The 27,838-nt window shown below is 40.8% G+C and overlaps 1 protein-coding gene across 3 annotated transcripts; it reads left to right on the forward strand.

Annotated features, from left to right (window-relative positions):
- Positions 1 to 20: 20 nt before the first annotated feature.
- Positions 21 to 27,509, forward strand: OGFOD1 (2-oxoglutarate and iron dependent oxygenase domain containing 1). 3 transcript variants are annotated; one of them, XM_008051605.2, is made up of 13 exons: positions 21 to 296; positions 2,348 to 2,493; positions 9,174 to 9,220; positions 13,578 to 13,678; positions 17,285 to 17,401; positions 18,009 to 18,100; positions 18,303 to 18,431; positions 18,730 to 18,843; positions 20,443 to 20,522; positions 20,871 to 21,184; positions 25,754 to 25,876; positions 26,389 to 26,447; positions 27,122 to 27,509. In XM_008051605.2, exons 1-13 carry the CDS (start codon positions 143 to 145, stop codon positions 27,281 to 27,283), a joined length of 1,638 nt encoding a protein of 545 aa, XP_008049796.1. In that variant the 5' UTR covers positions 21 to 142; the 3' UTR covers positions 27,284 to 27,509. The 3 variants fall into 3 exon arrangements, with proteins under 3 accessions (XP_008049796.1, XP_021565064.1, XP_021565063.1); XM_021709388.1 differs by having other exon boundaries at positions 122 to 296; positions 2,351 to 2,493; XM_021709389.1 differs by lacking the exon at positions 18,730 to 18,843.
- The last annotated feature ends 329 nt before the right edge of the window (positions 27,510 to 27,838 follow it).

Raw genomic sequence — 27,838 nt, forward strand, 5'->3', positions numbered from 1 at the left:
CATAGGTTCCGCCTCCTCTTACTTTGGTACTTCCCATTGGGTAGCACTGGGGAACACGGGAAAAGCGGCGTTCGGGAATTGTAGTCTCGGTAGGAACGTAGCTGCCCGATCCGTGTGGCGTGGTTCTGTACCTTAGGAAGAGATGAATGGGAAACGGCCAGCGGAGCCCGGCCCGGCCCGGGTAGGAAAGAAGGGAAAGAAGGGAGCGATGGCGGAGTTTTCGGTCGCTGTCACAGAGGAAACCTTGAAAACGCAGGTGGCCGAGGCCTGGAGCAGCAGGACGCCATTCAGTCATGGTAACCCGGTGCTGTGAGGGCGGAGCCGCGGCAGGAGCCTGGGGGTCTGGGAGAAAATCCTAGTACTGGAGCCCAGCCCTGGGCAGCGGGACCACAAAAAGAAAGGCTCTTGGAGGACTTTGGCCACCTCCACCTTCCTGCTTCGGCTGCTGCTCCCTTTCGTTCCAAATTCAGTTGGAATTTAGGAACCTGAGAAAAGGAAGAAATGTAGGCCGGAGTTTCGGGAAGTAAAGGGCATACAAATTGGTAGCTGAGTTCTGGAATCAGATTGAGTTAGAATCCTCTCTACGTCGTTGAGCAATGGATTTAACTTTTTTTTTTTTTTTTTTTGAGTCGGAGTTTCACGCAGCCTCGACCTGTTGGACTCAGACTACCCTTCCGCCTCAGCCTTCCAGGTAGCTTGGAACCACAGCCGTGAGCCACCACGCATGGCTCATTTCTTGGTTTATTGTAGAGACGAGGTCTCGCCAAGTTGGCCAGGCTGGTCTCGAACCCCTGGACTCAGACAATTCTCTTGCCTCCGTCTCCCAAAGTGCTGGGATTACAGGCGCGAGCTACTGCGCCTGGCTGGATTTAATTTTTAAAACTTCAGTTCCTCTTTTTTTTTTTTTTTTTTTGAGTCGGAGTTTCACTCTGTCACCCAGACTGGATGGCAGTGGCAAGCTCACGGCCACCGCAGCCCTGACCTGCTAGGCTCAGGCAATTCTTCCGCCTCAGCCTTACAAGTAGCTGGGACTACAGATGTGCACCATCGCACCCGGCTAGTTTTTTTTTTTTTTTTTTTTTTTTTAATTGTAGAGATGAGGTCTTGCCAAGTTGCCTAGGCTGGTCTCTAACCCGAACCCGTAGGCTCCGGCAATCCTCTCACCTCAGACTCCCAAGGCGCTGGGATTATAGATGTGAGCCTCCACCCTTGGCCCAGTTCCTTAAGTAAAATGGGATAGTTAACAGTATTTACCTAGGAAAGCTGTTGAGCGGGATGAATAATGCTTGTAGGCATCAATAAATATTTCTCTAAGGAACAGTAAACATTTGAACAAATATGTGAGTGGCTGATGTAATTTTTCCTTCAAGGATAATGCTCAGTTGTCCCCTGGTAGCCTAGTCAGATCATTGTTGTGAGCTGCCAGATAGCAGACTCCTGAGCTTTTATGTGACTGTAGTTCCACTGCATGACCTGTGAAAACAAACACTTGTTGACCAAGGGAAGGAACCTGCATTGAACAATCCCAGCCTCAGCTTCAGATATCACCTTCTTATATAAGAACTCTGCTTAATGTGTCATGTGTTCCCTTCTAAAGTTTGCTGTGATTTTTGTTTCCATTGTAAAGTGCTTTGAAGGGGTGAGTCCTGTCTGGGGCTCTGGATGCACCTAGAAAGTGATAGCTTATTGTTGAAAGTGCAAGCTCTGTACTCTCAGAGACATCTCTGTTTCTTCATCTGTAGGATGGGGATGGTGATAATGTCGACTTCAGAGTTGTTGAGACGATTAAATGAAATAATGCATGTAAAGCATCACTAGGCCTAGCACCTGCTGGCTGGTGGTGGTAGTGATTAGAGGGGTAGTAGTCTAGCCACCAGGGGCAGTGGGTTAAATGCTGGGTTCGAAATCAAGAAATTAGAGGAAATTATGCCTGAACTGTTTTGTTTATTTCTTTAATGCTTCCGGCAATAACTTGGAAAGTGAAAAAAGCAAGGTTGACGAGAAATTGCCAGCCAGTATTGCTATTCCTACTCTAGTTTGGAGGAAATGAATTAAGAATCTAAAATACATTCCGTTCAATAAGTAATTATTAAAACTAAAAAAAAAAAAAAACCTTGACTTAGTGACAACACCTGTATTCAGTTTAAGGACTAGTATTTTAAGCACAGCATCTTTAAAAAGAAAAGGCAGAGCTTACAATTCTTCCCCCAAATCTTAGTCTTTAGGTATTAGGTTCCCCAAAATTCAAGACCATCCCTTTTGAATTCTCTCTGTTATGTTATATATGGGGGTCAAAAATACAAAAAGAAGAAACACCAAATCATAGATAATGTTTTCCTTCCAACAGAAGCCATTGCCATGGACATGGACCCCTTTCTTCACTGTGTGATCCCAAACTTCATCCAAAGCCAAGATTTCTTGGAAGGGCTTCAGAAGGAACTTTTGAACTTGGACTTCCATGAAAAATATAATGACTTATATAAATTCCAGCAGGTATTTATACCCCTGTCACATTAGCTCCTCCACCTCAGAAATTCATTGTCTATAAAATCATTTAATACCCTTAGACTTGAGATTTTTAGATTGGGTTTGCCTTAGAGTGTCCTTGCCTTGACATTGTTAAAAGTGTTCCTTCAGGCCAGTGCGGTGACTCACGCTTATGATCCCAGCACTTAGGGAGGCCAAGGCAAGATAACTGCCTGAGCCCACGGGGTCAAGACCAGCCTGGACAACTTGATGAGACCTCATCTCTACAATAAATCAAAAATCAGCTGGACGTGGTGGCGCGTGCCTGTAGCTCCTGCTACTTGGAAGGCTGAGGCAAGAGGATCACCTGAGCCCAGAAGGTTGAGGCTGTGGTGGCTGTGAGCATGCCACTGCACTTCAGCCTGGGCGACAGTGTGAGACTCCCAACTAAAAAAAAAAAAATGTGTTCCCTCATTTAACCTAACCTTACTGAGTGTTAATTATGTGGTAGCTGCCATAATTATTATATGGGAGACTGACAATTTCTACTCTGTTTAAGACTTTAAAATCTAAAATAGCCGGGCTTGGTGGCTCAGCCTGTAATCCCGCGCCTTGGGAGGCTGAGGTGAGTGGATTGCCTGAGCCCGTGGGTTCGAGACCCGTCTGGGCAACTTGGCGCAACCTCATCTCCACAATAAATCAGTAAAATTAGCCAGGCGTGGTAGCGCGCGCCTGTAGTTCCAGCTCCTTGGAAGGCTGAGGCGGAAGGATCGCCGGAGCCCAGCAGGTCGAGGCTGCGGTGACTGGGAGTAGCTACTGCACTCCAGTCTGGGCGACAGAGTGAGACTCCAACTCAAAAAAAAAAAAAAAACTCTAAAATAATAAGGGTGATAGTGATGGTGACAGATAGTCAAGAAATAAATTAAGCCAATGAGTAAGTACATTATAAAAAAAGGAGTTCAATACATTTGGGGAAGTGATATGAGGAGAGTTGTACATTGGAATATAATTATTGTTAAAAATGTTGAGTTCATGTCTTTATTTCAGGTGGCTTGATGTATTGCGTCATGCTCTGCATTGCAGTTTGTCCTACAGAGTTAAATCCATGCAATTTTTTGGTGGGCAGTTTAATTTGGCAGAAAAGACTTTATCTTTTTATTTAATTTTATTTGTATTTTGAGACAGGCATGCACTCTCTCTCTCTGTCACCTAGGTTGGAATGCAGAGGCACAATCCTAGCTCACTGTAACCTTGACCTTCTGGCTTAAGCAATTCTCCCATCTGAGTTTCCCTAGTAGCTGGGACTATAGGCATGTGCATACCACAGTCGGCTAATTATTTTTTATTTTATTTTGCGGAGACAGAGTCTCGTTATGTTGCCCAGGCTGATCTCAAACTCCTGGCCTCAAGTGATCCTGCTGCCTCAACTTCCCAAAGTGCTGGAATTACTTGACATGAACCACTACCCAGTCTTTTCTCCTTTTTTAAGCTGTGTGTGTGTGTGTGTGTGTGTGTATGTGTTTGTTTTTAATTTTTTTATTTTTTTGAGTTGGAGTCTCACTCTGTCACCCAGACTGGAGTGCACTGGCACGCTCCTGACCACCGCAGCCTCGACCTGCTGGGCTCCTGCAATCCTTCTGCCTCAGCCTTCCAAGTAGCTGGAACTACAGGCACGTGTTACCACACCCAGCTAATTTTTTATTTATTGTAGAAATGAGGTCTTGCCAAGTTGCCCAGGCGGGTCTCAAACTCACAGGCTCAGGCAGTCCACTCACCTCAGTCTCCCAAAGCACTGGGATTACAGGCTGAGCCACCGAGCCCAGCTTGTTTTTTTTGTTTTGTTTTGAATAAAAAATAAAACTCTTGGAAGACACGGCCCAGTCTAGGTATAGAAATGTAGGTGGTTGGTTTTTCCACCTCTTGGATGTAGTTTTCAGTACATGAAGTACATCACTCTCAGAAATCCTTTAGAAGAAAGCTTCAAGGGGTCGGGTACAGTAGCTCAAGCCTATAATCCCAGCACTTTGGGAGGCCGAAGCAAGAGAATTGCCTGAGACCAGGGGTTCAAGACCAGCCTGAGCAACTTGGTGAGACCTCATCTCTACAATAAAAATAAAAAATTAGCAGGGTGTGGTGGCTCTCGCCTGTAGTTCTAGCTACCTGGAAGCCTGAGGCAGAAGGATTACCTGAGCCCAGCAGGTCGAGGCTGTGAGTGGGCCACTGCACTCCAGCCTGGGTGACAGAGTGAGACTCCAACTCAAAAGAAAAAAAAGAAAGCCTCAAGTGTCGGAGACCGGCTCCAACCTGAGGGGGGTTGGGCCTGCACCAGAGAGTCAGGACACGGCGAGAAGAAACAACTCGGAGGCAGTTCTTCTGGGTTCAGTCTGATCAGGACTGTTCCGATTTTATTCAAACTTTTGCCAGCTTATATACCATTTTCTACAATATCCAGCAATAATCAAATATTTGCTAGGGGTTTACAGATCGCATGATGCATAACGTTCTTCACAAAAGATTTTTGTTTAAGGTAACAACAATGAAAACTCCGTGATGCATATCGTGCCTTACAAAGCTTACATCTAAATAACAGGTGTATGATTTTAACAATAGTTTGGCAAACTGTTTTCTATAATACCTAATGACTAATCTATATATTATAAGCTATTTTGAATTTTACTTAAGGTAAAAATTTCCCTTTTTTACTAACCTACTATGATTTAACAAAACAATCAAAATCTATACTATTTATTTTAATGTCCAGCAGTAAAAAATATTTCTGTCAGGGACACTGGTACCAGAGCCCTCTATGAAATGCTAAATAGTGAGAAGCAGAGAACACTAACCACAGTGTTTGACAAACCCAATGTGTTCTTTACCACTGAAGTCTGCCGGACACTGAAGTCAACACCTTAAAGCAGAAATCCAAAGTGCAAAAGTATATCCAGAAATAAGTAAGAGTACTTTGGTTTTACTCTCCAACCGGCCTGGTGGGTTTCATTACTACCATACACAGGCATATTAGAGAGCAAATGCCAAGCAGAAGGAAGTGAAGTAGCAAGCACAGGTTCACATAGTGTTATATGTAGATAACTGAACTGTGTGTATATATATATTTCTAAACTTCCTGATAGAAAATTTGATCTAAGTGAATAAATCAAACAGTGGTTGTCATACTCTTGGACAAGGAAAAGCACCATTGTCATGATGATGGCCAGGGGCTGAGGCAAGCTGAGAGTCTTGACACATAGTGAAACTAGACACGTTCTGCCTGGCTAGAGGCAGGAAAACAAAACTATTAAAACAATTTTGGTTGCTAATCTTTAGCTGTCGGGAGAAACTGCTTACAGAGTGCTTACAGGAACAAAGGCTGCATGGTTACTTTTGAGAAACAGAGACTTAACAATGGCTCAGAGAGTCAGAGAGAAATGGAAACTTAAAATACAGAATGTTTTCTGCTGTAAGGCCTTACCCGAGATTTTAGTCTAACAGTGTAAAAGTTTGTTTCTAGATAATATACATTTTTATGTCATATATACAAACTGGTCACTAGTCATATTGACCTTATATTGAGTTAGGGCCATATGCATCTCTGATTACTAGAATTGGCACATCAAAGTAGCTTTTACTTAATGCAGTTTGGTGGGTAGAAATTGTTCATTGACTGTGAAGTTGATCAGAGACTAAATAATAAAAAGGGACCTGGTGATGGGGAAAAGAGGAAAAGGAGCAGCTATTACTTTGGATCCACATGGGAATTCGGTGAAACTGCTGTGAATAGTTTTTACCATGCTCACTTTTGGATGGGCCCTCTTTGCCTTAAAACAGTAGATTTGAGACCTTGTCTTTCAGTCTCCTGCCCCTTCATTCCTTGCCCATATCCCTTTGCCTATGGTAGTAATTGACTTGATGTTGGATCTCTGATATCTTCCAGTCCTCCGTAGCCAAATTTGTCATTAAGAGTTGCCCAATCTTCTATATTTTTTAAAGCAAGCATAATTAAGTGCATATTTCACACCATGCTAAGTGCTTTATATTTATTCATTAAATCCTCATAGCAAGGCCAGATGCAGTGGCTTACACCTGTGATCCCAGCACTTTGGGTGGCCAAGGTAGGAGGATTGCTTGAGTTCAGAAGTTCAAGACCAGCCTGGGCAACATAGCAAGACCTTGTCTGTATTTTTAAAAAAATCATAAAGATTAGCTGAGACTGGGCGCAGTGGCTCAAGCCTATAATACCAGCACTTGGGAGGCCGAGGCAAGAAGATTGCCTGAGCCCACGGGTTCGAGACCAGCCTGGGCAACATGGTAAGACCTCATCTCTACAATAAATCAAAAAATTAGCTGGGCGTGGTAGCATGCATCTGTAGTTCTGGCAACTTGGAAGGCTGAGGTGGAAGTATTGCCTGAGCCCAGCAGGTTGAGGCTGCGGTGGCTGAGAGCGTGCCACTGCACTCCAGCCTGGGCAGGAGGGTGAGACTCCAACTCAAGAAAAAAAAAACAAAAAAAAGATTAGCTGGCTGTGGTGGCACACACTTAAAGTTTCAACTGTATTTAACCTGGTGCTCATGCCAATGCACTCCAGCCTGGGTGACAGAGTAAGATACTGACTCAAAAACAAAAGAAAAACATCCTCATAACAATCCCATTAAGGAGTAGATTAGTATTCCTGTTTTGCAAATAGGAAAACTACATTAGTTTTTTCTCTTTTTTTTAATCATTCCTGTCAACATACATATTTTTTAAATTAGTTTTTCTCATCATAAGAAAAAATAAAGTTATTGACCTAGTTTTCCCCTTCAGCTACCACCCCACTCCTCTGCTCCCCTTGGCAGTATAATTCCTATGAGTTGGCTGCACTGTCTCCATTTCCTCTCCTTCCAGTCTCTGATAAGCCAACTTTCACCAGGCTTTCACCTCTATCACTCCACTGAAGCTGCACTTGTCAAGGTCACTCACAACCTCCACATTAGTAAATCTGATCACTTCAATCCTTGACCTTTCAGCAGCACTTGATGCACTATATCACACCTGTCTCCTGGAGACATTCTTTCACTTTACTTTCAGGTTACCATGCTCTCGGTTTTTCTTCTTCAGCAGGTCGAGGCTGCAGTCACCATGAGCATGTCACTGCACTCCAGCCTGGGCAACAGAATGAGACTCCAACTCAAAAATTAAAAAATTAAAAAATAAAGTATAAATGGACCCAAGAGAATTGAGAAACATATTCACATAAAAACTTGTACACAAATGTTAATAGCAGCGTGATTTATAATAGCCAAAAAGTGAGAACAACCAAATGTCCATCAACTGATGAATGCATAAACAAAATGTAGTATACCCATACAATATACCCATATTATTCAGCCATAAAAATGAATGAAATACTGACACATGCTGCAACATGGATGAACCTTGAAAACATTATGCTAAGTGGGGCTGGGCATGGTGGCTCATGCCTGTAATCCTACTATTTTGGGAGGCTGAGGCAGGAGGATGGTTTGAGCCCAGGAGTTTGAGACCAGGCTGGGTGACATAGTGAGACCTTGTATACAAAAAAATTAAAAAATTAGCCGGGTATAGTGGCGTGCTTGTAGTTCCAGCTACTTGGGAGGCTGAGATGGAAGTATCACCTGAGCTCAAGAGATCAAGGTTGTGGTGAGCCATGATCATGCCACTACGCTCCAGCCTAGGCAACAGAGTGAGACCCCCAGCTTCAGAAAAACAAATTATGCTAAGTGAAAAAGACCAGAAACAAAAGCCTACATATTGTATGATTCCATTTATATGTAGTTCCAGAATAGACAAATACGTCTAGATTAAAAATAGATTGATGGGTGCCAGGAGCCTGGGGAAGGAGAAAATGGAGAATGACTGTCTAATGTACAAGGGTTTCTTTTTCAAATGTTAGAAAGTTCTGGAATTAGTGCTGAGGGTAACCCAACATTGTGAATATATTAAAATTGGATTACATACTTTCAGATAGATAAAATGGTAGGAGTTTTTTGTTGTTTTCTGTGAATTCTATCTCATGTTACTCTTTTTTGCTCCAAAGTTCCAATGGCTCCTCTTTGAGTAAAAGCCAAAGTACTTATAATGACCTCTTTGGCCTCACCTTCTACTGCTTGTCCCTTACTCTCTGCTCTGCCTATGCAGTCCCCTTACAATGGCTCGAATAAGGCAGGCATGCTTCAGGGTTAGGGCCTTCAGTGATTCTGCCTCAGTATTCTTTTGCCACACTTCCCAGCTTCCTTCAAGTCTTTGCTTCACCTCTCAAAGTCTGCCCTGGCCACCTGACTTATAATTGCAAACCCCTCCTACTCTCAGTACTTTCTATCCTTCTTTCCCAGTGTTTTTTTTTTTTTTTTTTTTCCTTTCCCTTATGCACTTACTACTTTCTCCATACTAATAACCTACTTTTTGTATTTGTTGCCTGTCTCCCTCGACAGGCAGGTGAACTTCGCTATCATAACTACTTAAGTATGTTGTTCAATGAATAAGGCATAGAGAGGCCAAATAGAGAGGTATTTGTTGCCTAAGTCACAACCACCAAATAGAGGGGATGTATATAAAACCTAGGCAGTCTGAAATCAGAGTCTGGCTTCAGGCTCTTAGCCCTAATGCTCTACTGCCAGAGTACTCACTAAATAAGTCTCCTTTGTGTGTCTAATATATGAAGGAAATCCTTTTTTTCTTTTTTCATGGTCAAGTCTGATGATTTGAAGAAGAGAAGAGAGCCTCACATCTCTGCTTTAAGGTAAACAAGTAATCAAATCATATGGTATTTATTGAGTGCCTAATATGTGCCAGGCAGAGAAGTAAGCACTTGAAATGTTATGTCATTTGCTCTTTGTTAACATTATTATCACATTTTGTAGAGGAGGAGACAGACTCAGAAATTAAGTTTACCTGGCCTAAAATGGAGCTGGGATACAAACACAAGTCTGTCTGATTCCAAGGCCCAAGTTCTCAATGATAAAATAAATGTTTAACATTGTCAGTAATCAACAAATTAACAACGAAGATACCGTTTTTCACATGTTAGGTTGATAATATTTTTTTAAAAACCCAGGTATAGATACGTTTATATACCACTGCAGTTTTTCTTAGAAGATGGTTTGAAAGATGTATCAAAACCCTAAAAATTATGCATATATTTTGTAGAACCACTTATAAGAGTTTGTCAGGCTGGGCGCAGTGGCTCATGCCTGTAATTCCAGCACTCTGGGAGGCCAAAGAGAGAAGATTACTTGAGCCCAGGAGTTCAAGACTAGCCTAGGCAACATAGCAAGACCTCATCTCCACAAAAAATAAAAGAATTACCTGGGCATGTTGGTAGGTACCTGTAGTCCCAGCTACTCAGTAGGCTGAAGCTGAAGGTTTGCTTGAGCCCAGGAAATCGAGGCTGCAGTGAGCCATGATCGTGCCACTGCACTCTCCAGCCACCCCCAACTCAAAAAAAAAACAGCAAAAAAAAGTTTGTGCTGAGAAAATAATTAAGGATATACTCAAAGATTCCATGTAAGATTGTTGTAATATTGTTTATAATACTTAAAAATTATATACATTAAATGGTCAGCCATGGAACTTTATATAGATAGTGGTACAAAGCATAAAGCGAAAACCATACAACCAATAAATACAATGTGTATGAATTTTAATTCGAGTATGGTAGAGTTATCATCTGTTTCATCAATTTTTTTGAGTCTGAGGTCTTACTCTGTCACCCAGAGCACGATAACGGTTTACCACAGGCTAGTCCTCCTGGGCTCAAGCAATCTTCCTGCCTCAGCCTCCTGAGTAGCTGGGAATGCAGGCATGCGCTACCATGCCTGGCTAATTATTTTATTTTTTATAGAGATGAGGTCTCACTACATTGCCTAGGCTGGTCTCCAACTCTTGGGCTCCAGTAGTCCTCCTACCTCAACTTCCCTGAGTGCTGGGATTACAGGCGTGAGCCACCACACCCAGGCAAGAAACTTTTTAGAAAAAACATTTTAACATTTCTAAGATCTGGTGTTTCACACGATCACTTTTGTGTCCTAGTTTAATTTGCAACATTGTTTTCTTAGTGATTTATAAAATAATAATATTTAAACATTTTTGTCAAAAGAAAAAATTAAAACAATACACACAGTGCGATCCCAATTTAAAAGTTACACAAACAAGGCCAGGCACAGTGGCTCACACCTATAATCCCAGCTACCTCATCTCTACAATAAGTCAAAAAATTAGCCGGGTGTGTTGACATGTGCCTGTAGTTCCAGCTGGAAGGCTGAGGCAGAAGGATCGCCTGAGCCCAGTAGATCGAGGCTTCAGTGGCCATGAGCGTGCCACTGGACTCCAGCCTGGGCAACAAAGAGAGACTCCAACTCAAAAAAAAAAAAAAAAAAAAAAAAGATACACAAACACCTACATTGGAGTACATGTATACAAAGTAAAAGAATTGGAAAAATTGAGTGTTTAATTTTGGCTACCAGGATTATAGATTTTTCTTTATAACAACTTCTTGGCCTGGTGTGGTGGCTCACTCCTGTAATCCCAGCATTTTGGGAGGCCAAGGTGAGAGCATTGCTTGAGCCTAGGAGTTCAAGATCAGCCTAAGTAACATAATGAGACCTTAACTCTATAAAAAGTAAAAATAAAAAAAAGTAGCTAGGCATGATAGTGCACACCTGTAATCCCAGTGCTTTGGTGGGGCTGAGGCAGAAAGATTGCCTGAGCCCAAGAAGGTCAAGGCTGCAGTGAGCCATGATCATATCACCGCACTCTAGCCTGGGCTACAGAGTGAAACCCCGATTCAGAAACAAACAAAACTCTATTTAATATAGGATTCTTTCCCTGATCTTTAATGAGCACATACTACTTTATAATAGCTGTTTTTCATCTATATGACATGAATTATTTTCTCTAATTATCTTTTTTCTGTGCAGCTCTTCTATATATAATGGTTAGCCTACACCAGCTATTTCTTCTAAATATTTAAGTATTGATAATTAACTAACTCATAATGTTTCATATTTATTTAGAGTATTTTCCCCCTAAAGAGAAACTGTCATGCTTTAAGGCATTATCTCCTTAGTTCACAATACCCCTCTGCTAAGCATTCCATGTGGGACTGAGTTACAGTCTACACCGAAAGGGCCATAGCCAGATGGTGTAAGAGCTGCAATTCCCTGATCTTTACAAAAGCTGATCTTTTAATTTCCCACTTCTGTGAGTTCCCTCATGAACACAATTAACAAATGCTAACAGTGACAGAAAATAAGCCTGTCCTTGTGTCATTTTCATAGAATGAGTAGAAGACCTTTTTCCAGAATAAATTTGTGGAAGCTGCTATTACCTGTAAAAGAATTTAAGGCATTGATAATGCAGAATAAGTTGCTTAACGTACTAAGACTTCACAGAAGTATTTATTACCCATGTTATCTGAAGCCTAAGTCAGCAGTTTGCTGCCCTGGCCCATTCTATATAATGCAACTCAGCCTTTAAAATTTACTGGCTGGGCGTGGTAGGTCACGTCTATAATCCCAGCACTTTGGGAGGCCAAGGTGAGAGGATTGCCTGAGCCCATGGGTTCAAGACCAGCCTGGGCACCTTGGTGAGACCTCATCTCCACAATAAATCAAAAAATTAGCTGGGCATGGTGACATACGTCTGTAGTTCCAGTTACTTGAAGGCTGAGGATCACCTGAGCCCAGCAGGTTGAGGCTGTGGTGGCTCTGAGCATGCCACTGCACTCCAGCCAGGGTGACAGAGTGAGACTCCAAATCAAAACTAAGTTACATGGCACCTCTGGTTGGACTGACTGAGCACAATATTTAATGGTTTTTTTTTTTTCCTTTGAGTAGTATATAAAATAAAAAGGTACTTGATAATGAAATCCTAGAAATCAGCCTGGAGACTTGATACTTAGTAATGAACAGTACAGTTGCATTTTATGGGAATTTTAAGTATGTGGATTTGGATGAGGAGTTATAATAAATGTACATTTGGTTTTGGTCTTTATTCCTGGCAGAGAGCTCCTAAAATCCTTAGAATTTCCTAAAGGTGAAAGGAGTGTCTTTTGTTATTCATAACAAGCCACTTTCAGTCACACCTGAGTTTATGTTAATGAAGTAACTTTTGGAAAGCCCCCTAGAATGGGGGTGCAGGTTGTCAGGGGAGCCAGCCACATGATTAGAGGGTTGGAATTTTCAGCTTCACCTCCCTAACTTCCTGGGAGTTAATCATCAATGGTTAATTGTTTAACCAATCTTGTCTACATCATGAACCCTTCATAAAAACAACCCTCACTGAAGGAGTTCCTGGTTGCTGACCATGTGGAGTTGCTGGAAGGGGGTGTGTCTGGAGAGGTCATGGAAGCTCCATATCCCTTCCCCATGCCTTTCCCTGTGCATCTCTTCCATCTGGCTGTTCCTGAGTTGCATCCTTTTATGATACACTGGTAATCTAGTTAAGTAAATGGTTTTCGTGAGTTCTGGGAGCCATTCTAGAAATTATCATACCAGAGGAGGGAGCTATGGGAACCTCAGGTTTACTACTTTTTAGTTAAAAGCACAGGAACACAACCTGAACTTATGATTGGTGCCTGAAGTGAGTGACAGGGCAGTCTTGTTGGACTGAGATCTTAACCTGTGCTACACGCTGATAGTTTCAGAATTGAATTGAATTGTAAGACACCCAGCTGGTGTCAGACAGTTGGTCAGTGTGAGGAAGTGAAGTATATAAAGAAAACCAGTTGAGCTTTCCATGTTAGTGCAGAAAAAGTATCTGAAAATCAGTGATTTAGATTCATTGTTACGCGGAGGCCAAACTGTTGCCACAATAGGGTGTGGCATACTTTTGGAGGAAGAAAATACTGAGAGAATAAAATGAAACATTTGAACAAAAATATGTCACAGTACACAGAGATTTACATTTATTTCTCTGGGAACATTAGTCTTAAACTTTGCAAGTTTAAACTGGAAAACATTTCTCAAGGTCTCTTGAATGAGATCTGAAAAAAGATTTCTTGAATAAAATGTGACCTCTAGGAAAAGAGCAGTTGTGGACTAGATCCAAATAGCACCCACACTATGGCATAACATGTTATCTTTTGTTTACATTTCTAGGAGAATTTTGTTTGAAGATTTCCGGGCCTGGCTTTCTGACATTTCTAAAATTGACCTGGAATCAACCATTGATATGTCCTGTGCCAAGTATGAATTCACCGGTAAGGAGATAAAGCCCTGATATCTGTAAGATTTAAAGGCAACTCAACAATTATGGAAAGATAACATCAGTGTCTCAAAATACTAGATTAAATGTCCCTGCAAAACATCAGAATCTTTAATAAGGACCCAGCTCATATACAGAACTATCCACCTTATTGAAAGATAAGCAGTGGTGCTTATTAGGAATATGATGAAAGCTACTGACCATATTTTCAGGAAAATGCTGACAGTGTATATATACATACCACCTTTGCATACAGTATCAGGATATGCTGAGGTGATATTATAAACTCTAGTCTTAGAATTTCTAAGGTATAGCCATCTCCTTCAATACTATTTATCCTTCTCTGTTTTTTTATTTTGATAATAAGTGGATACTTTTTTTTTTTTTTTTTTTTGAGTAGTTTCACTCTGTTGCCCCAGGCTGGAGTGTGGCCACTGCAGCCTCGACCTACTGGGCTCAGGTGATCCTGTCTCCTCAGCCTTCCAAGTAGCTGGAACTACAGGTGCGTGCCACCATGCCTGGCTAATATTTTGATTTGTTGTAGAGACGAGATCTTGCCAAGTTGCCCAGGCTGTTCTTGAAACCCTGGACTCAGGCAATCCTCTCGCCTTCGCCTCCCAAAGTGCTGGGATTACAGGTGTGAGCCACCATGCCCTGCTATAAGTGAGTACATTCTTAAGGGAAAAAATTCAAGCAATATGCAAGTGTATGGTATAAACCACGATAATCTCCTTCACCTTCTCCCTGTCCCCTTCTTTAGAGGTACCCATTGTCACCCATTTGGGATACATCCTTGCAGTTCCTTTTTATATTACTAAATAGAATTTTGATTTGGGTTTGCAGTCATACACTATTCTAGAGAAGTATAAGTTGCTCACAACTTTTGGAGGGTGACTTGGTGATGAAAAGCCATATTGTATACATTCACTTACCGTTCTTATTTTTCTTTTTTAATTTGAAGTAATTTCAAATTTATAGGAAAGTGGCAAGGATGGTACAAATAATTTATTTCCTATTTTACTTGAAAGTAGGTTGTTGTCATGATATTCCACAGCCCCTGAATACTTCAGTAATTTCTACAACAAGAACGTTCTTCTATCTGAAAGTAATAAACCATCAAAATCACAAAATTAATATCAGTGCATTATTCCCATCTAATCCACTGGCCCCATTCAAGTTTCATTATTGGTCCTTAATAGCAAAACGATCTAGTCCAGGATTGCATGTTGCATTTAGTTGTCGTGTCTCTCCAGTCTCCCTCGGTCTAGAACAGTTTTTCAGTCTTTTCTGAACTATCATGATATTGATGCCTCTAAAGACTTACAGACCAGTTATTTTGTAAAACTTTCCTCAGTTTGGGTTTGTCAGATTTTCCTCAGGATTAGATTCAGGCCATACATTTTTGGCAGGAATGTTACAGAATCACTGCTGTGTTCTTTTCACTGCATCCTATCAGGTGATACACAGTTTCTATTATTAGTGATCAATGTCATGTTATTAATGATATTAACTTTGATCGCGTGATTCAAGTGGTAACTGAGGTCAGGTGTGTTTACTTTTCCCTGTCAATATGTATTTTGTGGGGAGATTCAAGATTATGTAAATATCCTATTTGTCACCAACCTTTGATTCACTTGTTTTAGTACTCTTTAATGTTTCTAGCTAAATTACTACTATGAAGGTTGTCAATCGGTGATTTTGTAATACAGCCATTTTTTTACGTTTATTAGTTGTCATTCTACTCTAAAGAAAACCTTTCTCTTTCCTCATTTATTCATTTGTTAATATTGGTATGGGCTTATGGATTACGCTTTATGTCGTGAGTTGTTGTCAGTTACTGTCATTATATTGATGCTTACATTGTCCCTGATTTGATTAAGGAGAGCCCCTTCAAACTGATTTCTGTGTCCCCATTATTTTTTAATTTCTTACTTTCTTTTTTTTTTTTTGAGTGGAAGTCTTACTCTGTCACCCAAGCTGGAGTGCAGTGGCATGCTCACGGCCATTGCAGCATTGACTTGCTGGACTCAGGCAATCCTTCCACTTCAGCCTTCCAAGTAGCTGAAACTACAGGTGTACGCCACCATGGCCAGCTAATTTTTTTATTTTATTGTGGAGATGAGGTCTCGCCATGTTGCCTATGCTGGTCTCAAACCTGTGGGCTCAGGCAGTCCTCTAACCTCTGCCTCCCAAAGTGCTGGGATTACAGGCATGAGCCACTGTGCCTAGCCTTATTTCTTACTTTCTAAGATTTTCCAGGCTTTTCTTGTATTTTCCATGCCCAGTTTCTAGAATGACCTGGAGTTGGCCATTCTTTTAAAAAAAAACCCTGGCTCCTTTTAGTAAAGAATGATACTTAAACATCAAGCTCTGGACTCTAAGTATCTTTGCTATTGGGAAGTCACTGCTCCCAGACCCTTTCAGTAGAAAGAAATAGTGAATATATGTTTGCACATATACACACATAGATGCACACACAAACACTTGGATTTGTATACATTTATATATATTTAAAGAGATTTAAGAAACTGATTTCACATTAAGTCCGCCAATTCCAGTTGAACACCACAGGGTTTATTCTGGATTTTTCCTTTTCCATATTTGTAATTCCTTTCTTCAACAGTGAAAAACCTGACTCCCATTATCTTCAATATTTATTAAAATAATCTCCCTATGTGTAAATGGAAATGGTCCAGTTCACTGGAGCCTTCCCTCCCTCTCTTACCTGTGTGGATGTCTACCTTTCTTAGCCCCACCGAATGGCTCCTAGAAGTTCAGCTCAAAAAATTAAGGGAAACAGCAGGCGCAGTGGCTCATACCTGTATTCCCAGCACTTTGGAAGGCAGAGGCGAGAGGATTGCCTGAGTGCAGTGGTTTGAGATCAGCCTGGGCAACTTGGCGAGACCTCGTCTCTAAAATAGATAAATAAATAAGTAGCCAGGTGTGGTGGCATGTGCCTGTGGTTCCAGCTACTTGGAAGGCTGAGGCAGAGGGATCAACTGAGCTCAGCAGGTCGAGGCTACAGTGTCCATGAGCATGCCACTTCACTCCAGCCTGGGCAACAGAGTGAGACTCCTACTCAAAATAAACAAAAAAGAAAAAGAAACTAATGGAAACAAGCACAAAAAGTTTCATGTTCAATAGTCTTCATTAAAGCATTCTTTATTATAGCCAAGAAATAGCAACAACTTAATTAACAAATAAGAAATAGATTAAAGAGGGGAAGGAGTAAACCCATAATCCATATAGTAGAATAACTATAGGCACTAAAATTGATTATCAAGTGTATATATTGCTAGGGAAAGACATTTGCCATGTAATAAGAAGGCCACAAAAAAATACTGTAGGGTGGCTTTTTTAAAAAGTGAATATATATGTAGAAAAGTATTGTCAGTGATAATATCTTGATCTATCTATATATGCACCCTTCAGTGTTATTAGAACTTTCTATATTGACTTTTGTAAAAGAGATGAAGTGTCATTTTAATGGTGGAGCTGCCATTATAGATGCATGTCAGGTGGACTTATAATAAATGCAGAGTCAGATGTCAGTCGCTTACTGTCTACATAGGGATCTAAGGTGTGCATTCAACTATTGCAGATGCCCTACTCTGCCATGATGATGAGCTGGAAGGGCGCCGGATTGCCTTTATTCTGTACCTGGTTCCTCCCTGGGACAGGAGCTTGGGGGGCACCCTGGACCTATACAACACTGATGGTAAGACAAGTGCATGATTTTCACCAATGACCGTTTCTGAATTAAAGCTGAACTGATTTGGTATCACCATCCTTATATAGTGTCCATACTCCTCAAAGGAAATGGAAGCCATTCATTCTAGTGACTGCCTCAGAAGGGATGAATGCCAGCTCTAACAGCCACCTCTTTAACTTAGATTTAATCATTACTCCAGAGATAAACTAGAATCATTGATTAAGATGAGACTATTCAGACCCTGCTTCTGAATACTGGCCATGGAAGAGGAGACTGCATATACAGCTACCTATGGCTGTGAGTCTGCCAGAACTGGTCCATTTGACAGAAAGTCAAATTTTGTTTGAATAACTGATACCAGAGGTTGAATCCAAGAAACTTAAAAAACTTACTCCAGACCTCCTCAGTAATAGATGAATGATGTGGTAAGAACAGATGCCACTTAAACTAGCAAGTTTGAATGAAACAGATGGAAGGGGGTGGTATTTCAAGATCTGAAGGGTACATCCAGATACCCTCAGAAATTTGGGAATTGTCAAGAGTGAAATGAGGCAACCTGGAAGTGGTTAATGATAATGAACCACATTTATGGATGTGCTCTCTCCTGCTGCAGAACACTTTCAGCCAAAGCAGATTGTCAAGTCTCTTATCCCTTCATGGAACAAACTGGTTTTCTTTGAAGTGTCTCCAGTATCCTTTCACCAGGTAAAGACTGTAAACCACAAATAGAATACTGAGGATCATGCATTTTAATCGCCCATTATCTAAACATGACAGCTTCCTATTAGACTTGTTATCTGATGCTGCTTTAACACTTGGCATGGAGGATCCTGAAATTCATGTGCATTGGCTAGAAGTCTCCCTCCTTATTCTTTGTGTTAATATGCTTCTGGACTTGTCCTTCCAGGTGTCTGAAGTCCTGTCTGAAGAAAAGTCACGTTTGTCTATAAGTGGCTGGTTTCATGGTCCTTCATTGACCAGACCTCCCAACTACTTTGAACCTCTCATACCTCGGAGTCCTCACATCCCACACAATGTAAGGAAAATTTCTGGTATCTTTATCTTAGGAGCTATAGCATATCATTTGTTCTTCTGATTTTAAAATTATCTGTTCCTAATAATGAAACTAGACTTTGAGCTTGCCCCTTTCCACTTTTCATAAACTTTTGATAGTGTCTTTCTCAGGCACAGTTTTCCAGCTCTTTATGTTTAATAGGAGAAATTTATAAAGTAAGAATTTGCTTGTATTCTATTAATACTAGCATGAAGTGATTTAAGAACAAAAGCTATAGGAATTGTTAATTTACCTGTTGCATTTGATGCTTCTTTATAAGCATGAAATTTTGTATGATTGGATCAACCCTACTTATCTGGACATGGATTACCAAGTTCAAATTCAGGAAGAGTTTGAAGAAAGTTCTGAAATTCTCCTGAAGGAATTTCTTAAGGTAGGCTAATTGCTTCCTGAATGGGGAAATAGGCATCACTAGAGAGTTTTGGTTTTATTTCTGATTAGAATGTTTATGTCATTCCTTTCTTCAAATTAAATACAGAAATGATGATAACAGCTAACATTGATATCAGTTATGTGCTTACTGGGTTTAACAGGCCCTCAGACATTCCTTAGTTCTCCAGAGTCTTAATGGTAAACACATACACAAGCTTCTGTCCTGAGAAGGAGTTGTGTATAGTTACCTCTGTCTTCATCTGATGAATATGGTGCTTGTTATTACTTTGAATAATAGATTACTCATAGGTCAGTAATTATAATGAATTTTTGACAATGATGAAGCAGCTTGTTATAGTGGAAAGATGATCTATATTCATGTCCTGGCTCTGTGGCTTTACTAACCTGAGCAACTCACTTAATCACTCCAGGTATTTATTTCATCATCAATTAACCTGGGATAATACCTGCCTTGCCTTTCTGGCAGAGTTGTCCTGAGGGCCAAATGAGATAACTTATGCTGCTATGGTGTTTCATAGTTAACATGGGTCCCGTGGGATCAGTCTCAAGAGCTAGCCTTCCATAAAAAAAGCTTGAGCAATTCTACATACTGTCTCTCTCTTTCAGAATGTTATAGCTAACGTTAGCATATTAAGGTTTTGAGAAGTATTGTAGTAAGTCAATTTGTTTAACCCTATTTAATTATGCTTACTCAGGCCATGCTATGGGATCCTTCCCTTTTTATATCTTTACAACTGATAAGACTACTTGGGAAACTGCATTAAACAAATAAATATAAAGCCTCTTGTGAAGAATATTGTAATAGATTAACCAGTTCTTATATTGTACCTAACTTTATGAGTTTAGAGTACTTATTAAATAAGGGAATAAGCCAGGCTCGGTGGCTCAGCCTGTAATCCCGCGCCTTAGGAGGCTGAGGTGAGTGGATTTCCTGAGCCCGCGGGTTCGAGACTCACCTGGGCAACTTGGTGAGACCTCATCTCTACAATAAATCAAAAAATTAGCCGGGTGTGGTAGCGCACGCCTATAGTTCCAGCTACTTGGAAGGCTGAGGCAGAAAGATCGCCGGAGCCCAGCAGGTTGAGGCTGCGGTGCCTAGGAGCGGCCACTGCACTCCAGTCTTGGTGACAGAGTGAGACTCCAACTCAAAAAATAAATAAATAAATAAGGGAATAAGCTGGGACCTAGAAAATCTGTATTGTTACACAGAGATTGTCACTGTAATGACATTGACTGTAATACAGTCTTTCTTTACAAAATCTTGTGAGTTAGAGTCTGTATTATGATCCTCATTTTATGAATGCAGCAATTTGGGAAGTTTAGAATTTGACATAAAATATACAACTACTAAAGGGATTGGTGCAAAATGGCTCTTGACTCTCTTAGCAAAAGCAAGCTGATGAATTATCCAGTCTTTGTTTTGGCTTCACCAAAGCAAGAGCAGGGGACCTTGTGTGAAAGAAGTGAGAGTGGACTGGACCTTTTAGGAATCAGCCAGATTGATGTTCTGTAAAGCTGCTGCCAGTGTGTGGTCCTAAGGAGATTTGCTGACTGCCCCCTTATTTGCTCATTCTTCCAGCCTGAGAAGTTTGCAAAGGTCTGTGAAGCCTTGGAGAACGGATATGTGGAATGGAGCAGCCGAGGTCCTCCTAACAAAAGGTAGAGCCCATCATCTGGGATATTTGCTTCCGCACTCAGCATCTTTTTCTTTGCAAGGCTCACCCCCAGTGATAGGACATTTTTCCTAATGATGCTTCATTTCCAGGGACATCCAATGGCAGGCCCTAACAAATATCTCACGATTGTAATAATGTGTGCTTTAGTAAGCAGTTCTAAGATTTAGGAAGAGAGATACAAAGCTAATCGTCACTTTTTTTTTTAAAGATTTGGGGTACAATTCAGGATTAGGTATACAAGTGGCCATCATACAGATAATGGTCAGCTATTATTCCATGAGTAATTTTACATCTGTGGCTTTGATGAACAACTTGACATGCTGGTTTTCAGGTTTTATGAAAAAGCTGAGGAGAGTACGCTTCCTGATATCCTGAAGGGCTGCATGGAGTTATTTCACTCCGAGGCACTGTTCCTGCTACTATCCAACTTCACAGGCCTGAAGCTTCACTTCCTGGCCCCTTCAGAAGAAGATGAAATTGACAACAAAAAAGAGGGAGAAGCAGCCTCTGCTACTGAGAGTACCGAAGAAGGGACCAGCCATAGCTCCTCTGAGCCAGAGAATAATCAGGCAGCCATCATCAGCAACAGCCAACAGAGCAATGAACAGACAGACCCAGAACCAGAGGAAAACGAAACAAAGAAAGGTAAGCTGCTATTAGAATTGTTCCTTATTTACCATTAACCATTCACCATTCGGTCATTTATTCATTCAGCAAATACTTCTGAGTATTTACTGCACTAAGCCCTATTTCAGGAACTAGAAAACAAAAAACAGACTTGGTATTTACTCTTGGAAGTTTACATTCTAGTAGAAGACAGATTAAATGTAAACACGAAGAGAAAACGTCAAATAATGGTAAGCGTTATGCTGAACATTGTGCTAGGGTTCTATGATAAGGAATGACTGAGTGGCCTCTGAGGTGAATGGGTGATCTAGAAAAGCCTCTCCAAGGAGCTGCCATTTAAGCTCAGATCTGAATGATAAGAAGGATCTGTGGGAAGAACATTCAGGGTAGGAGGAACAGCTAGTGCATTTTATTAAGCTAAGAATAGTACAAATGGTGGAGAAAATGACTGGCCTAGAATCACTCTAAAACACAAGAACATAAAGGAAAGAAGCTTAGCAACTTAAGGACTAATATCAGCCTAAGAAAACATGCTTGAATTTGGACAAGTAGAAGGAAATTATTACAAGTAGAGGAAGTTTGATCATATACAAATGAGATTTTTAAAGAGAAAAGTCCAGGAAATTTAAGAAGGAACATTCCTGTGAAAATTTTGGTGCCATTAACTGACTAGCTACAAATTCAGCTTAGATGTCTCAGAATTTACTAAGTCAAATTAGAAAATCTGTTACCCAGTTCCTTTCCTTAGTTTGTTTATTAATTTTTTTAGAGGCAGGGCTTCACTCTGTTGCCCAGGCTGAAGGGCAGTGGCATGATCATAGGTTACTGCAGCCTGGAACTCCCAGGCTCAAGCGATTCTCCCTTCTCAGTCTCCTGAGTAGCTGGGCCTACAGGCATGTGCCACCATGCACAGCTAATTTTTTAATTTTTTGTAGAGATAGGCTATCACTGTGTTGCCCAGGCTAGTCCCAAACTGCTGGTCTCAAGCAGTCCTCCCACCTTGGCCTCCCAAAGTGCTGGGATTGCAGGCATGAGTCACCACGCCTGACCCTGTCCTCAGTTTTGCCACTCCCTGTTTCTGCTCTAAATTCTTGAGAAGGATCTTTTGCAGTTAGAAAGCAAACACAAGGGGTGGATACCCATGGAAACAAAATCAACTTGAGATGTGTGAGATGTTAACTGCAAGCAACATTACTCATTCTGTGGCCTCCCAAAACTAACTAACCACTCATGTTGGTCACCATAGACTTCTAGAAAAATTAGACTCTAGTGGCTTTTTCTCTGCTATTCAATACACAGGATAGCCTTTCTTTGAAAGGTAAATTGTCTTTGGTAATTGCTATACCTAGACCCTAACATGAATCAGAGTGAGGACCCATTGAGTCTCAAGAACTTTTTAAAAAATGTGTGTGGGCTAGGTGCAATGGCTCACGCCTGTAATGCCAACACCTTGGTAGGCTGAGGCGGGAGGATTGCTTGGGCCCAAAAGTTCAATACCAGCCTAGGCAACATAGTAAGACCTCATCTATACTACAAAAAAATTAGCCGGGCAAGGTGGCACCACCTATAGTCCTAGCTACTTGGGAGGCTGAAGCAGAAGGATTACCTAGCCCAGAAGGTCGAGGCTGTGGTGAGCTGTGATTGTGCCACACTGTACTCCAGCCTAGGCGACAAAGTTAGACTTTGACTCAAAAAAAAAAAAATCCACTTCTATACATTTTGGGTTCCATTTCTTAGAAACTTGCAACTTGGGAGAAAATCTATATGAATAAGCAAAAGATGGTTTATTCTATTATGGAACATCTACTGTATACAAGGCCCTGACCCAAAGCAGAGTTGGGAATACAAAAGTGAATGAGAAAAGTCACTATTTACTAAGTTTACCATCTTGATGAAAAGGCATAAAACTTTACAAAATTATTAATAAAAGTTATAAAGTTGCTGGGCATATCAATAGCTGTGTTAAATGTTGGCATAGCTAGGGCACATCTAGTGAGATAACCAGAACCATTATAGACCTGGTAATTTTTTAATGTATTTTTACCAATTAAAGTAAAAACAACATGTGTCAATTTCAGAATGTTTGGAACACAAATACGTAAAAGGAAAATAATAATCATCTACAGGTGGCCATAACATTTGCGATATATCCTTCCGGGATTTTTTGCTATGTGGGCATATATATGCATACATGTATGTAAGGGCGTATATGTATATCACATTTTTAGTGAGATTATACCATATACATTATTTTGTAATCTGTCTTTTCCCACTTAGTATTTTATAAGCCTCTTTCTTGTCATTTTACATCCTTTATAGCAATATTACAGGTCTGCATACCCTCCTCAGTTAGGAAACTTTTGCCTTCCCCAACCTAAACGTATCTGCTTTCCAACATTGCATTTCTAGAAGCTTTTGTTTCAAGAACGTATGGCATAGCTTAAAGTTTTGAAAACTGCTATTTTGTAGTATAATTTTTTTTTAATAGGAATCTCACTTTGTCACACAGCCTGAAGTACAGTGGCATGTTCACAGCCACTGCAGCCTCGACCCGCTGGGCTCAGGTGATCCTTCCACCTCAGCCTTCCAAGTAACTGGAACTACAGGTGCACACCACTGCGCCCGGCTAATTTTTTTTTAATATACTGTAGAAACGAGGTCTCGCAAAGTTGCCCAGGCTGGTCTTGAAGCCCTGGGCTCAGGCAATCCTGTTGCCTCCGTCTCCCAAAGTGTTGGGATTACAGGCATGAGCCACCGCTCCCAGCTTTGTAGTATAATTCTTAATACTGCAAGCTATTGCATCAAATGACTTTAACCAGTCCTGTGTTGAGCAGTTAGATTTTTTCCATTTCTTCACTGTCATAATAAACAACAATTTATCCATTCTTCCTTCAGAATGGTAAGAGATGTATCAAAGATTGCTCAAAATTTTAAGGCAGTTGCCAAATTGTCCTCCCAAAAACCTTGTGTCAACCTGCACTTTCACCAGCATTGTACATGATGATGCTTTCCTTATTCCTAGCAAACTATTTATTTTTTCTTTTTTAATTGCTTATTCTGTAGGTGAGAATGGCATTTGCCTTTTGTTGATTAGTGGTGCATGTTTCCCTATTGGTTATTTGATTTTCTTTCATGAATTGCCTGTCATATTTGTTTTTCCTTTGGGCTTTTCGCTTTCTTGTCATTTATTTATTTATTTTATTTTTTTGAGTTGGAGTCTCACTGTCGCCCAAGCTGTAGTGAAGTGGCATGCTCAGGGCCACCGCAGCCCAAGCCTGCTGGGTTCAGGCGATCCTTCCACCTCAGCCTTCCAAGTTAGCTGGAACTTCAGGCATGTAACACCATGCCCAGCTATTTTTCGTTTTTTTTTGTTGTTGTTGTTGTTTTTTAATAGTAGAGACAAGTTGGCCAGGATGGTCTTGAACTCCTGGGCTCGGGCAATCCTCTTGCCTCCAGCTCCCAAAGTGCTAGGATTACAGGCATGAGCCACCATACCCGGCATCTTACTGATTATTTTTAAATGTTGTATGTAGAGTATTAACCCTCTGTTCTACAGGTTGTAATGGTTTACTTTTTAATTTTGTTCAGCATGTTTTAAATTTTTAGGTAATCAGTTCTATCTTTTGCCTTTCTTGGTTTTAGCTTTTGGTGGTGACATACTGAGAAAAAATTCTTCTCTACTCCAAGAATGCAAAAAATAATATTCATGTTTATTTTTTGCATTTAAAACTCTATTCCAGCCAGGCATGGTGGCTCACACCTATAATCCCAGAATTTTGGGAGACCGAGGTGAGAGGATTGCCTGAGCCCATGGGTTCAAGACCAGCCTGAGCAATTTGGTGAGACCTCATCTCTACAATAAATCAAAAAATTAGCCGGGCATGATGGCACATGCCTGTAGTTCCAACTACTTGGAAGGCTGAGGCGGAAGGATCACCTGAGCCCAGCAGGTCAAGGCTGTGGTGGCCATGAGCATACCACACTGCACTCTAGCCTGGGTGACAGAGTGAGAGATTCAAACTCCAAAAAAAAAAAAAAAAAATCTCTATTCCATCGATTATTTTAGAAATTAAAATTCACCTTTTTTCCCCTCAAAGAGTCAGCCACGATAGTTTCTGGCAGTCATTTATAACTAACTTATAAGGCTGAATTGGTGGAACAACAGGTCAGCTAAAGGTGTATGGGAATGGTTTCCCCTTGCTACCATATTATTTCTAATTATCACTCCCTTACAATCTAGCATTGTATCAAGGTTATTTTAAAAACTTTCTGGACTGGGTGTGGTGGCTCACAACTGTAATCCCAGCACTTTAGGAGTCGACGGTGAGAGGACTGCCTGAGCTTAGAGGTTTGAGAATAGCCTGGACAACTTGGCAAGACTTTGTCTCAACAATAAATCAAAAAATCAGCTGGGTGTCTGTGGTTACAGCTACTTGGAAGGCTGAGGTGGAAGGTTCATCTGAGTCCGGCAGGTCAAGGCTGCGGTGGCCATGAGTGTGCCACTGCACTACAGCTTGTGACAGAGTGAAATTCCAACTCAAAAAAATAAAAATTTTCTGGCCCTCCTTCTGTTGTTTTTTTTCTTAGAGTCAAATGTTCCCACATGCCAAGGGGAATTAAGGCACTGGAAGACTGGCCACTACACTTTAATTCATGACAACAGCAAGACTGAATTTGCCCTGGACTTACTTCTTTACTGTGGCTGTGAAGGTAAGAGAGAGGAAAGAAAGCAGTAACCCTCTCCAACTGAACCAATTCAGAAGTAATTTGCCTTGGCCAGAATCTCAGATCACAGAATCTCAAAGTCAGAAGGGAGCTTGGGGGTCATGAATCTCAGTCTCCTAAATCAAAGTAGGATTTATATCTATGACTAGGGAATGGAGAGATGGATGTCATTAATTTCCCCTAAGTGTCCCCTAGATCTACAGCTTTTATATAATTGTCCTTCTCGGGTATATGTAGCATTTAATTCTCTCTTAATTTTCTTATTCAAAATTAATTGAAATAAGCTTACATTCCATTTCAGCTCAGGAGATTGGGTCTTTAGGGAAAAAGGCATCCATGATAATAAGCCAAATGATAAATTCGAGCTCACAAGTCATTGAATTGGTTACTACTGAACTCACAATCCCTCCGTTAAGCACCATGAGATCAGTGATTAAGCAGATGATGTAACTCTTGCAGTGGGAGCTTTATGAATGCTATTTGTTTTCCCTTGTAAGGCTGGGAGCCAGATTATGGTGGCTTTACTTCCTATATTGCCAAAGGTGAAGATGAAGAGGTAAGCTGCTTCTGAAAGCAAACTATCCTTTTTAGTTCTTTTTTTTTTTAATAATATTTTTTACTATGATATTGTGGGGTACAGTTAAGGGTTAAGTATACAAATATGCTTTGTTCAGGCACCCTTGTTGATAAGAGGTGTCTCCCCATCCCCAGACAGATATTTAGTACCGTTAATCCCATCTCCCTTCCCCTCCCCCCCATAGTTTCCCACCACTGTCAGTCATTTTCTTATAGTCCTTTTTAGTTCTTAAGAAAGCTTTCATTCTTTAAAGACCCAAATGTTATCACCTTCTACCAGTGTCTTTAGTTTGCAGTGGTTCTGATTTCTAGTAGAAAATACTCAGTATGGAATAGATGCTGAAGGATAATCACTGCATTTATTCTACCCTCCTGAGAAATTCCAAATTATGAGCCATGTGGTGCATTCCCACAAATCTTTCAGTATGATAAAAAATGCAATACTAAAACCTTTCTGAGTATGTGTCAGAATAGGGCTTGTTGGAAAATGTCTTGACAGCCGGAGCAAAAACTCTTCCCCTAGTAAAGGATCTTTCAAAAGACCTCCTTTCCCCAGTTTAAGCACTTGATGTAGAAACCATCTGTTCCATGGTGAATTGCCGAAGGGTTGAGAATAAACTGTGTTCTGGTGTGTCATTGTATCTGTCTTTTCAGCTGCTAACAGTGAATCCAGAAAACAATTCTTTGGCATTAGTCTACAGAGATAGAGAGACTCTGAAATTTGTCAAGCATATTAACCACCGAAGCCTGGAACAAAAGAAAACCTGCCCAAACAGAACAGGTTTCTGGGACTTTTCATTTGTCTACTATGAATGACAGGACTGGGCAAAGCTGAACAAAAAAATGACCCTTCATCAGTACCAAGGACTTCTGGAAGAGCTGGGCATGGACTAAAGAACTACATGGTAGCTTGTCTATCTGACAGTGTTCTTAAAACTGGTTGTCCTTTAATCATGACTGTCCTCAACCTAGACCTTGAGCTTGGAGCTATGTACTTACCTCTTGACTTAAAACAAAAAAAAAGAGCGTTTTTTTTAAACATGGTTTTTTTCATATTGATTTCTTAAGTGATTTTTTTTTAACTTGTGATTTTTCTTTTATGGCAAAATATTTATAACATAAAATTTACCAGCAGGCCAGGCTCGGTGGCTCAACCTTTAATCCCAGCATTTTGGCAGGCCAAGTCAAGTGGATTGCCTGAGCCCACAGGTTTGAGACCAGCCTGGGCAACTTGGCGAGACTTCATTTCTACAATTAAAAAAAAAAATCTGCCAGGTTTGGTGGCTCAGCCTATAATCCCGCGCCTTTGGGAGGCTGAGGTGAGTGGATTGCCTGAGCCGGCAAGTTCGAGACCCACCTGGGCAGGTGAGA

The sequence above is a fragment of the Carlito syrichta genome, unplaced genomic scaffold, assembly GCF_000164805.1.
Source record: "Carlito syrichta isolate Samal-C Ts95f unplaced genomic scaffold, Tarsius_syrichta-2.0.1 Scaffold205434, whole genome shotgun sequence".
NCBI classification, from domain to species: domain Eukaryota; kingdom Metazoa; phylum Chordata; class Mammalia; order Primates; family Tarsiidae; genus Carlito; species Carlito syrichta.